Raw genomic sequence first — 13,331 nt, 5'->3', positions numbered from 1 at the left:
ATACCTCTTCTAGACTGACTGTCAACCCTGTCAGTTTCCATCTTCGCTTCCAGCGTAGAGCCTGTCGGGTTGCGGTATGTTGTGTATATCCTCTTCGGTAAATACAGATGCAAAAAATGTGTTCAGCTTATCGGCGATGGCTTTGTCCTCCTTTAGCACTCCCTTTATTCCATGGTCATCCAATGGTCCTACCGCTTCCTTTGCGGATCATTTTCCCTTGATATATCGAAAGAACAGCTTGAAGTTTTTCACCTCCTTGGCTATTTTTTCCTCGTAGTCTCTTTTGGCCCCTTTTACCGCCTTATGGCACCTGCTTTGATGCTGTTTGTGCTTTTTCCAGTTTTTGTCCATTTTTAACCTTTTCCATTCCGTAAATGAAGTCTTCTTGTCTCTGATTGCTTACTTCACCTCTATAGTGAGCCATGTTGGTTCATTGTTCTTTTTCTTCTTGGATCCAAGGCAATGTACAGCTAGAATAACTCAAATATAGGCAATAGACAATTACAATGGTAAAAAAAAAAATACAAATAACAGACCAGAGTATGCCATAGTACACTTTTTACAAAATCGACCCAATGCAACATAAAACATATTCATAGACAACATAAGGTGTAAGTGGAGATGGAATATATATAGTAAGTCAAGGTAGAGTAACAGGAGTTAGAAAATAAGGGGAGTTGTTAAGAGTTGCAGGTGACTTGCACTATACATTTAGCTTAGGCCTATCAACCTTTAACTCTTTCAGCTTGCCTAAACTAAACAAGTGAAACAAAGAAAGACTGAATATCACCACTGGATAATTTGAAAAGTCTGCTCTCCACTCCAAATCTAATCCATATTATGTGGATAATATTGGGCTGGTAGTCAGATTTTTAGCCCAATATTACCCATGCAGAGGCTGAAAATCCACAGACATCATTAGTCATTTATGTTTACTGGTTTGTCATTGACCAACAATTGTAAACTACATGGGTTTTGGTTTTGTTTTGTTTTGTTGTTGGTTTTTGTTTTTTTTTGGGGGGGGGAATGCGTGTATAGCCTGTTTCCTTTTGAATTTATTGATTTATTTGTTTTTAGAGTGCAAACCAATTAGATCCTCCATTTGGTAAAGGCAGTATAGCAAGTCTTTGTACTGGAAGACTGGAGGGTGGCCAAAGTGATGTCAATTTTTAAAAAGGCTCAAGAGGTGATCCGGGAAATTATAGACCAATGAGTCTGACATTGGTGCCAGGCAAAATGGTAGAGACTATTACAAAGAACAAAATGACAGAACATTAACATAAGCACAGATTAATGAGAGAAAGTCAGCATGGATTTAGTCAAGGGAAATCTTGCCTCACCAATTTACTGCATTTCTTTGAATGGGTGAATGAACAGTTGGGTAAAGGTGAGCTGGTTGATAATGTGTATTTGGATTTTCAAAAGGCACTTGATGAAGTACCTCATGAAAGACTTCGGAGGAAATTAAAATGTCCAGGTTAGGAGGTAATGTTCTATTATGGATTAAGAACTGTTTGAAAGAAAACAGAGAGTAGGTTTAAATGGTCAATATTCTCGATGGAGAAGGATAAATAGGGTTCCCCAGCGGTCTGGGCTGAGATTGCTGCATTTTAACATATTTATCAATGATCTAGAGGTGGAAATAACTAGTGAGAAAATTAACTCCCTCCCTTTTACAAAACCGTAGCGTGGTTCTTAGCACCTTGCCACTGTGGTAACAGCTCTGATGCTCATAAAATTCCTATGTAACTCAAATGGTAGCATAACTTCACCACCATTAGAATACCCTTATGTATTCAACACTTTAGTCAAGTTTCAAGGATCCTCAGCGGCACCACTTGGAGCTCAATAACATTTCATTGCGCCAAGCTTTATGTGTCTACTCGTCATCGGGTCCCGTTGTTATATTAATTACCAAGTACTATTCTTCACTCTTGCATTATATCAAACAATTTTTTGGAATTTATATATTTTTTAATCAGTATTTAAAAGCTGTTACTTAGCTTTTTCGTGTGGTCTCTGGCAAGGGGAATGTCATACCGACATGTTTCGCTATGGATAGCTTTATCAAGGAATACGCTCCCAGTATTAAACCGCCAGTGACTCTAAGGACTGAGTGGTCGTATGCGCTGGCGGTTTAATACTGGGGGGTATTCCTTGATAAAGCTATCCATAGCGAAACATGTCGGTATGACATTCCCCTTCCCAGAGACCACACGAAAAAGCTAAGTAACAGCTTTTAAATACTGATTAAAAATATATAAATTCCAAAAAATTGTTTGATATAATGCAAGAGTGAAGAATAGTACTTGATAATTAATTTAACAACGGGACCCGATGACGAGTAGACACATAAAGCTTGGCGCAATGAAATGTTATTTAGCTCCAAGTGGTGCCGCTGAGGATCCTTGAAACTTGACTAAAGTGTTGAATACATAAGGGTATTCTAATGGTGGTGAAGTTATGCTACCATTTGAGTTATAGTGGTGATTGAGGACCCTTGTGGAATATATAGATTGTGTTATTGCATAAAATTCCTATGAGCATCAGAGCTGTTACCACTGTGGCTGGCACTAAAAACCGTGCTACGGTTTTGTAAAAGAGGGGTAAATTTGCTGATGACTCAGTTGTTAAATCACAAGAGGATTGTAAAAAATTGTAAGAGGACCTTGGGAGACTGGGCATCAAAATGGCAGATGACATTTAATGTGAGCAAGTGCAAAGTGATGCATGTGGGAATGAGGAACTCGAACTATAGCTATGCGATAAAAGTTTCTAAGTTAGGAATCACTGCCCAGGAAAAGGATCTAGGTGTCATTTATTTATTAAAAAATTTAGATACCTTATGTAACCGCATTGTTGAGGATACGTTAAAATCTTCAGCACAATGTGCGGCAGCGGCTAAGAAAGCAAATAGAATGTTAAGGATCATCAGGAAAGGAATGGAAAACCAAACATGGAAATGTTATAATGCCCTTGTATTGCTTTATGGTATGTCCACACCTTGAATATTGTATGCAATTGTGGTCACCGTATCTTTAAAAAAAAAAGATATAGCAGAATTAGAAAAGGTACAGAGAAGGGCAATGAAAATGATAACAGGGATGGGACTAGAGAATGATATGGGGACAGATTTTTCCCCATCCCTATGAATTCTTTTCCTGTTCCTGTCCCATCCTGCAAGCTCCATCATCTGCACAAGCCTCAAACACTTTAAAATCATAAATGTTCGAGGCTTGTGCAGTTAAGACAGAGCTTACAGGAATGGGGTAGGGACAGAAACAAAACTTGCAAGGATGGGAAAATTGAGCTTCTGCTGGGAAGGGGAAAAATTTATCCCTCTGTCATTCTCTAGATGGGGCGACTTCCCTATGAGGAAAGTGGCTAGGGCTCTTCAGCTTGGAGAAGAGGTCTATAAAATTCTGAGTAGAGTGAAAAGGGTAGATGTGAATCGCTTGTTTATTCTTCCCAAAAATGCTAGGACTAGAGGTCATGCGATGAAGCTACTAAGTAGTAGTTTTAAAACAAAACAGAGAAAATATTTCTTCACATAATATGTACCGTAATTAAACTCTGGAATTCATTGCTGGGGAATGTAGTTAAATCAGTTAGCTTAGAGGGGTTCAAAAAAGATTTGGATAAATTCCTTAACGGGAAGGCCTTAGGCCATTATTAAGATGGCTTGGGGAAATCCACAATTTATTGTTAAGATAAGCAGCATAAAATCTGTTTTATTACTTGGGATCTGGTTTGGCCACTGTTGGAAACAGGATACTAGGCTTGAAGGACCTTCAATCTGTCCCAGTATGGCAAGTCTTATGTTCTTATGATTTGAAATCAGTTGGAGCATCTCCTACTCCCAGGTAACTTTAATGGTTCAACAACATTAAGATGCTGCCGGCAGCCCAACAGCAAAATGGAAGCTATTCAGTCATTTGTAATGAGTGTCACATGTGTGATTATCTGTCAATTGAGAGGTTGTATGTGTGCTCAGGGCAGAGTTCCTGGTCCTTAGAGAATTAGTCTAATCTCCGGATGCAAGAGGAACGGATATGAAGGAGCTGAGTTCGACAGAGTTCTACTTATTCCTTAAATGTCTCTTCTGTATAATAGGCTGATCTCCAGTCTGTCCCAATTTGGAGGACCAAGGCCACTTAAAAGGAGTGTGACAGAAAGTGATACTGTAGTTAGGATCTGCCCTTTAGGTGGTACAGCAGTGTCCCTTAAACTTTCTCGAGCTGTGGCACACTAAAGTTAGTGGCCACAACTTGAGGTACCCGGAAGTGCGTGGATGTCACCGTGATGACATCACACGCATGCGTGATATCATTACATCGACATCTGCACATGCACGAAGGCCCTTCAGACGGGCCCTGAGACGCCAGTGGGGGGTGCCAGCAGGGAAGAGGGCCGGAGAGATGCTGGCACCAGCTGATTGCCTACAGGATGTACCTTTCGCCACGAGAAGCACGTCCTATAGGCCAGAGGTTCCCAACCCTGTCCTGGAGGACCACCAGACCAATCGGGTTTTCAGGATAGCCCTAATGAATATGCTTGGAGCAGATTTGCATGCCTGTCATTTCCATTATATGGAAATCTCTCTCATGCATATTCGTTAGGGCAGTGGTTCCCAACCCTGTCCTGGAGGAACACCAGGCCAATTGGGTTTTCAGGCTAGCCCTAATGAATATGCATGAAGCAAATTTGCATGCCTATCACTTCCATCATATGCAAATCTCTCTCATGCATATTCATTAGGGCTAGCCTGAAAACCCGATTGGCCTGGTGTTCCTCCAGGACAGGGTTGGGAATCACTGCATTAGGGCTAGCCTGAAAGCCCGCTTGGCCTGGTGGTCCTCCAGGACAGGGTTGGGAACCACTGCTATAGGCAGTCAGTGCCTGCACCTTTCCTCCTCTCCAGTGTGCTGCGGCACATCTGAAATCTCAGGAGGCACACTAGTGTACCATGACACAGTTTGTGATACACTGTGATGCAGTATGCTTTAACTTGTAGAATGTACATCTATGGATATGTTTAGGATGGTAGGGTTAGGACAACTGTTGTAGAAATGTAGATAATTTGGTGATTGGTGGGCTTTGAGAATTACACTTCTCCCTCCATGTCTGCAGTTTCCGTATCTGCAGATTCGCTTATTCGCGATTTTTTGGCTGCTGACTCCACCCCCTAATTTTCGTCACTGAACCCAGCGTTTCACATTGGAAATCGCTGCTCCCAGCGTTGTATGGAGCAAATCGCAGGTCGGGTTATTCACGGTTTATCTTTTTCAGGTCTATTTTACCGAAAAACCGCAAATAACATGCAGAAAGTTATTTGCATTTTTTCGATATTCACGGCTATGTTCTGCCCATATCTTCTGTGAATAAGGAGGGAGAAGTGTACTCTGTAACTTGCCTGTTTGGTAAAAAAATAAGAAACCTTGCATGACATCTAGATGGGATTTTAGAGATTACTGTGATAGATAATGGGTATCGATGACATGGGAACAAGCAGTAAGGCGGTTCTGTAAGCCAGATTTTAGGATTATAGATAGGAAATTGAAATCCAGTCCCTGCATGTGTGGAATCCGATATGTAGGAAGAGATCCAGAACCAGATTTTCAATGCATGGATGACATTGATAAAGAAAAAAAGGCTTTAGACTGAAGAACTGGGCAATATTGTACAGAAGGGGAATTTTATTCCAGAAAAATGGGTTATTTCTTAATGAGCTTGGAAACAGGCTGCTGGTAATAATGTTTGAAAGGAGATAAAACCAGCTTCTTTTTTTTTCTTAGTCTTTCATGGGGAAATTAGAACATTAGTCTAAAGAAGCTGAAGTACATTTTAAAAAATATAGATATAAATGATTCCAATTTACCTTCTCAACTGCTGGAAAGATTGTGAATACAAACAGACCTTAAATTGTGTGGAAATGGCAAATCCTTTTTTTTTTTTAATTGGAATGAATGCCACTAAATGAAAATATAACAGGTTCCTCAGGGACCTGGTGAAAGAGGGTAGCAAATGGGATGCTGCCATATCAGCATACAAGTTATTTCAAAATAAGGCAAATCAAATTGGTGAAGGGGTGGTGCTATCTGTAAATGGTATAAAAGAGCTGCAGGAAATAAAAATGCACTGTAGAATTCTTATGAATAGAAATTCCATATATAATCAGGACTGGTATAATGGTGGGGGTATTATACTGTTCACCTGGTCAGAATGCAGAAACAGTATTCCTAATTTCTGCAAGACCTGATGTGATACACACAGCTGTTTGGCACTAGTGATCATAATACAGTCAGGTGTGATATAATCACTGGAATGAGGCCATTAAGAAAAACTACTGGAATTGCGTTTAATTTTGAAACGGAGAGCTATGATACAATATAGACATTAAAAACAAAGGGTAAAACTTTGCGGCATTGACACTTTAAAAATACCATCTTAAAAGCTCAGGCCTTTCATGTATTACAAAAGGTTAACAAAATACTAAAACACTGTCAGCATGGTTAAATAGTTAAGAGGCTGTTTTAAAGCCATGTATAAAAGCGGGGAGCTGATTCACCGCAGAAAATAAGGATAAACATGAATTGGAACGTTTTATTTTCATTTGAAGAGACGTTCTCCATAGGACCAAAATCTAGTAAGAATTTTCAAGTACATTCGAGGCAAAAAACCTATGAGGTCATAATTTAGTTTTCTAGAATGAACAAGATATGAAAGGTGCACCAGATCAAGATCACGATAGAATATACATTATATGATTCTGTACATAACTCTTTAGTTTATAAAAAAAGGACGATTACGGAGATATCTACCACAAAAACACATTTTAGTGGTGAGGAGCTGAAACCCATCATGGTAAACTTGAAATATGTAATGGAACAAATTGACAAACTAGAGAATAAAATCACCAGAGCTAGATGGTATATACCTAAGAGTTCTCTAAAATAAAATTGTAGGACTATTTAGTGGTAGTCTAATTTCCCATTAAAATCAGCTCAAGAATTGAAAGTTGACTAGTATAACAGCCTTTAAAAGGGCTTGAGAGGTGATCTGGGAAATTACTACTAATCATTTCTATAGCGCTGCTAGACATAAAGCAGATGGTGAGTCAGCCAAATAATAGAGAAAATGCTAAGATCCTCTTTTACAAAGCTGCAGTAGTGATTCCCGCGTGGCAAATGGCAATGCAGCCCATTCAGTTCCTATGAGCTGCATCACTTTGCTGAGCTAGGACTTACTACCGCGGCTTTGTAAACGGGGCCCTAAGCAAAAGAAAGTTATGCCTTACCAGTCTATTTGATATTTTTGAAATTGTTGGTTGATATTTTTGACAAATGTGGGTTGGTTAATGGTTTCAGAATCTCAAAAAAACTGTAAAAATTTAGGGGAAAAGAGGTAGTGCCCTGTTATGGATTGGGAACTGGCTCAAAGATAGAAATGGAGAGTATAGGACTAAATTCATTCTGTGGAGAAAAGTAAATTGTGCCCATCCTTCAAAATGTTTTGTATCAAAGGGTTGCCGGCAGCAATTCCCAAATACTACCTGTAGCTAACCTGGGTTATATGTTTTCTTAGGCTTCCGTGGCTGACATCATGTTTGTTGCAGTTTCCAGGTCTTGCCACATCTGGTCAGATAGAACCAACGTTTCAGTTATCATGCTATTGTTTTTTTCAGAATATGCTGTGAGGTTTGCAGTTTTTCTTCATATATGTAAATGTATATATAGAGAGAGATTGTGGGTCTTTAAACTCGATAGGTTGGGGCTTGAGGTGAATGAGGCAAGAAAGTCCATTTCTCACCAACTTCTCAAGGAGAACATCTTTAAACTCATCAAAGAAATTTCCTCACAACTCAAAATATAAACACTTTAGCTGAAGACGTCAAGTTGGGAGGGGGGTAGGGTAGGGGCAGAGAATATTGTGCCTGCCCAACCAGAATTGGCTGTCTGGCTATGCCATTACTGGAAAGAATATTGGAGTACCCTGCATCTATGTTTAGGAAGACAGCTTTGAGGAATAGAGAACAAAGTGATAAAAAGTGAGTAGCAGTGGATGTTGGGACTTCTGTATCCACAATAATTCCATATGGAGGTATAAATGCAAATAAAAACTGTAGCATGGGGGGAGCAAAAAAGTAACAAAGTTTTTAGCTTTTCATTTATCTACTAGGAGTATAGTTCAGGGGGAAACATAGTATACATAAGGTAGGATTAGATAAAGGAGAAGAAAAAATAGAATGGCAGGTTAGTGGAAGGTAGCAATATGGAATCAAGGGCTAATAGATATGGGAACCAATGAATAGAGAGAAGAGGAAATTTGGAGTAGCGAGAAATGAAGGGACAAAGGTGGGAGATGTCTTGCTGGTGCAAGGGGTTGTGTAAGTAAATGGGGTTCTGTTCGGTTTAAGAGTACGTTTGCAGGTCTATTTAGCACAGCAAAAAGTTCTGAAAAAGATGTTGCTGAGTTCTAGACCAGTGCTTCTCAATCCTCTCCTGAAGGCACACCTCTAGCCAGTTGGGTTTTCAGGATTATCGCAATGAGTATGCATGAGAGAGAGTTGCACACCATGGCTGTCCAATATATGCATATTATCTCAGAAGAATGTTTCCACCTGTCCTCTTGAACACTCCCCCTTTCTTTCAAAATGGTTGAAATGTTTTTCCATGGTCTCACCATACATTTCCTCAAAGCCCTTTTATTGGGTATCGTTCCCATCTCCTTCGTCTGCTCTTGTTCACCCTGTCCTCAAGTTGCCACACCTCAAAACCTAAAAATTGCATTCCTATTTCCATCCTCCCCTTCCTTTCCAAACTCTTAGAGAATGTTCTTCCTGTAAACCGTGCCGAACTCCGCATTCGTGGAGATGGTGCGGTATATAAACCCAAGGTTTAGTTTAGTTTAGTTTAGTTCTTCAGCTGTAATCTCATATGGAATCCACAAATGTACTACATCCCCCACTAGACAAGGTTTCTAATTGGCTTTAGTACAGAGACAGTATAAGGAGCCCTACTTGGTGAACTGTACTGTAAACTGTGAACTGTACTGTACTGTATCCCTTGATCTCTCCAGGCCCCCGCAGGGGTGTCAAAGTCCTTCCTCATGGGCCGCAATCCAGTTGAGTTTTCAGGATTTCCCCAATGAATATGAATGAGATCTATTTGCATGCACTGCTTTCATGGTATGCTAATAGATCTCATGCATATTCATTGGGGAAATCCTAAAAACCCGACTGGATTGTGGCCCTCGAGAACCGACTTTGACTCCTGTGCTCCAGGGCATTTGATTTCATCAATCACTCCTTGCTTCTTAACAGACTTTCTGCTATTGGTATTTGTGGTACAGTCCTCAACTGGTTTTCATCATTTTTACATTTTTACATTTTTACAGTTCTTTAGTGTTTTCCCCACCCTCTTCACTTTGGGGTGCCTCAGGGCTCAGTTCTCTCCCCATCCCTTTTTCAATTTTAAGTTCTCTTGATTCAGTTTCATGGCATTAGTTCTTATTACTATGCTGATACTATTTTACTTGTGTTTTATAGACCCCATGACTTCCATCCTTCAATTACTTCAACATTGTCTTCAGACTCAACTTTTTTTCTCGGGCTTTAGTACCACCATCATCTGGATTAACAGTTCTGCCCCTGCCAGCTGTTCCCATTCTCTTTGACTGTCCCATTCATACAGTCCCATTTTTTTTTTTTTTTCAAATATCTGGGGGTGATTGACACTACATTTAATCTTTTTCAAAGCAGAATTTGAATCGTGGCATCTCAGTTGCTAGGCCCTCCTATAGAACTTCTGATAGGAATCTTGGTGACTCACTGGGACTTTAGTCCATCCCACCCCCTATGATATGCAACTCATATATAGACAGTCCGATTATAATCAAGAAGTCTCAATCAATCCCAATTAATTAAGATGAATTTCATTCAGTGCAATCATTGTGGTGCTTTAGTTCCCAATCACACCATCTCATCTGTCTTCAATTTGCTAGTATCAAAGAGGAGTTCTGTGAACTTAAGCAGGAATTGGAGACAATTAAAGTAGCTACAATCACCTCCCTCAAATATACCAATTTACCACCACTCCCCCAAAGAATGAAACAACCCAGGAATAAATGGATCACAGTAGGCTCAGGTAAACTCAGAAAAATCCACCTTCACAATTACCCCTAAAGAATCTCTTTGCTCTATTAGAGCATTGTGATGCTAAGATAAAAGAACTGAGGGGGAAGCAGTGAAGATAACTTGAGAAGTTAAGCACCCCCAAAGCACATATAAAAAAGCTCAAGATAAAAGAACTGAGAAGGAACTAGAACCAGTGAAGATAAGTTGCAAAGTTAAGCATCCCCAAAGCATATAGAAAGCTCAAACCAGGAAAGTAATTGCTGCTAGTAGATTCCATCATCAGAAGGATTAACCTTAGAACACAGGACAAGGGACTCAGAACTCCACTGTTCTCCAATCTGAATTCTTCTTCATAAATTCAGAGCTATCAAGAACTGTTGATGTGGATTCCCTATGTACAGTGGAACCTCGGTTTGCGAGTGTTTTGCAAGATGAGCAAAACACTTAGCAAACTTTTGTCTCGCAAACTGAGCATGTTCCGATACACGAGCACCTCCCCCTGCCCTAACCGGCATCGCAACCCCTCCCCCCCCCCACGAGAACCGCATCGCACCCCCATGCTGAAAGCAGCATCCGCCCGCCCTCCCAAACATGTTCCTTACCCCATCTGCTGCTTGTGCGAGTGAAAGAAAGCTCCCACCTCTTGCCTGGGCTGGGCCTTGAGCATCTGCGCATGCTCAAGGCCTGGCTCTCATTCTCTCGGAGAGGACGAGAGCCAGAAGGCCTTGAGCATGCGCAGATGCTCAAGGCCCAGCCCAGGCAAGAGGCGGGAACTTTCTTTCACTCGCACAAGCAGCAGATGGGGTAAGGAGCATGTTTGGGAAGGAGGGTGGGCGGATGCCGCTTCCAGCACGGTGGTGCGATGCGTTTCTTGGGGGGGGGGGGATTGCGATGCTGGTTCAGGGGTTGCAATGCCGGTTAGAGTGGGGGGAGGGGGTGATGAAGCAGCGCCGGTAGCCTCGGGGAGGGGGGGAGGAGGAGGTAGAACAAATCAAAGCGAGTTTCCATTCATTCCTATGGAGAAACTCGCATTGATATACGAGTAACTTGGTTTACGAGCATGCTTCTGGAAAGAATTATGCTCATAAACCAAGGTTCCACTGTACAGGTATTTTATTGTATGCTTATATTAATACCAGGCAGGATTATTGTAATGTTATCTGTTCTGGTATATCTACATCTAATCTAAAGCGATTACAAATCCTTAAACACCACAGTCTGTATTTTGTCATGCTAAACATAGGGACTATGAGACAATAAGTTATCTGACTTCCAATAGCTTCCAGAATCAATTTCATAATTCTCACTCTTACCTTGATAAACAGATTTGTGTGTAAAACCAGACTATTTGGCATCCTTTACCATTCCTTATATACCCACTCCATATCTCTCTGCTCATTGAACAACCATAGAATTGTTCACTCCCTCTTTCTCGAGCAACATGGGAATCTACCAGTAGTAGCCCTTTTTCCTTATTCCTTCCCTCTGGAATTCTACCTCGTTCTCTGAGGTCTGAAAGCTCATAGTGCAATTTTTGATCAGCCTTAAAATCTTAGCGCTATCAAACTGCTTTCGATGCTGTCTGATGCATCAATCCCTTCTCGTCTTAAGGAAGGGAGTGGAGACACTGAGCAGGACTTAGGGAATCCACAGTCTGGAATTCTGTATTCATTTATGAATTTTATCTTTGGTATGATTATTTTCCTATTTTAATTGGAATTATTTTCTTCCTTTTAACATTGTTTTATCCTGTTAAACAAACCGCTTTGATTTCATTCTGAAAAACAGTGATATAACAAATCTAAAATTATATTCACTGTGACATTCCTGAAAACCTGACTGGCTGGGTAAAAGATGAGAAGCACTAGACCTTGCACCAAGATGTTCACTGTACAGTTCTTAGATGTCTCCTACTGTATACTATACCAATGAAAAGGCATAAGCTAAATACAAAGTAAGTGCAGTACAGAGTGCCTTCTGATGCAGCAGTGCTGGAAAGCTGACACTATCCTCTCCCTACATGTGCTAAACATCACATTATCTTTGGACTAACTATCTTGATTCTTTCACATTACTAATGCTTCTGAAGCACCATGTTGTTCTTTATAAAATTTGAATCTATTTGTGTTTTCTTCTCATTGTATCTGAATGTCTTACGAACAATTTTTCAAATCTATAAACACTTAAAAAACTATTTGCCAGCCCTGAATCTGCTCCAACCAACTTCTCTGTGGCAGAGCCCCCACCCAGCTCTCCTCTTCCTCCACTTCCTTCTACACCGTCTTCTGGGCTTGTTCTTTCAGCTTCACCAGAGAGGTAAATGATTGCTGCAGGTTATGGTATATTTTTAAAAACAATGTAAAAGTACTTTTCCAGACCATTCAGGAGTATCGGCTTTGTGTTGCAAAGACTTGTTTCTCTTCTGCTAGAGCAAATCATTTTCCATTTTGGTGACATGTTTGAATAAATTAGAACATTGGATGTTTTAAGGAGGACAAAGTGTGCTGTCATTTGCAACGACATAGGAAATATCCTATGTTGTAGCATGTCATTACCAAATGAAAATGAGCAGAAACGCATTTTGGGCTCCTTTTACGAAGCCGCGTTGGCAGCTTTATCGTATGTGACTTTTTATCACGCGCTAACCCCCGCGCTAGCTGAAAAACTACCGCCTGCTCAAGAGGAGGCAGTAGCGGCTAGTGCGGCCTGCAGTTTAGCGTGCGCTATTACGCGTGTTAAACCGCTAACACGGCTTCGTAAAAGGAGCCCTTTGTGCATTGTCATTCAGTCAAAGTAGAGAAGAACTCAAAGTACAAGAAGCACAGAAAAGATGCACAAAGGGCCTTCAAGTTCCGAGTGGTCAAACTTCAGTTTGTTGAAGGACCCGACAAGGTCCATGTTTTGGCATACCTGCCTGCATCAGGTATCATTTCAAGTTTATTCATGTATTTGATTAAACGCTTATCCTAAGACACTAAGCGTTGTACAATAATAATTAAAACATTTACAGGGGTACAAAAGACAAACAATTTTTTAACGTACTTAATTATAAAACCATGGAGGTACAATAGGAAAGGGGGGAGAACTACAATATTTATCGAGAAAAGGTACATAAAAGGGAAGTACATTAGGACGGAGAAAGGTTAAAAGTTGCTGGACTTGAATCAAATGGTCAGTTAAAGGCATCTTTAAAAAG

At 40.5% G+C, this 13,331-nt stretch overlaps 1 protein-coding gene across 11 annotated transcripts in view; it reads left to right on the top strand.

Moving 5' to 3' along the window:
• Positions 1-13,331, top strand: part of PDLIM5 (PDZ and LIM domain 5) — a 468,176-nt gene that overhangs the window by 319,793 nt on the left and 135,052 nt on the right. For 9 of the 11 annotated variants that reach the window (XM_033957971.1, XM_033957962.1, XM_033958049.1 and 6 more), the window contains one exon: positions 12,338-12,451. The exons of the other annotated variants lie outside the window; for them this stretch is intronic. In XM_033957971.1, coding sequence (XP_033813862.1) covers positions 12,338-12,451 — 114 coding nt within the window. The remainder of the gene's footprint in view (positions 1-12,337; positions 12,452-13,331) is intronic. 11 annotated transcript variants of the gene reach the window in all.

The sequence above is a fragment of the Geotrypetes seraphini genome, chromosome 1, assembly GCF_902459505.1.
Source record: "Geotrypetes seraphini chromosome 1, aGeoSer1.1, whole genome shotgun sequence".
In the NCBI taxonomy this organism is placed as follows: Eukaryota; Metazoa; Chordata; class Amphibia; order Gymnophiona; family Dermophiidae; genus Geotrypetes; species Geotrypetes seraphini.
This window is presented reverse-complemented; position numbering and strand designations above follow the sequence as displayed.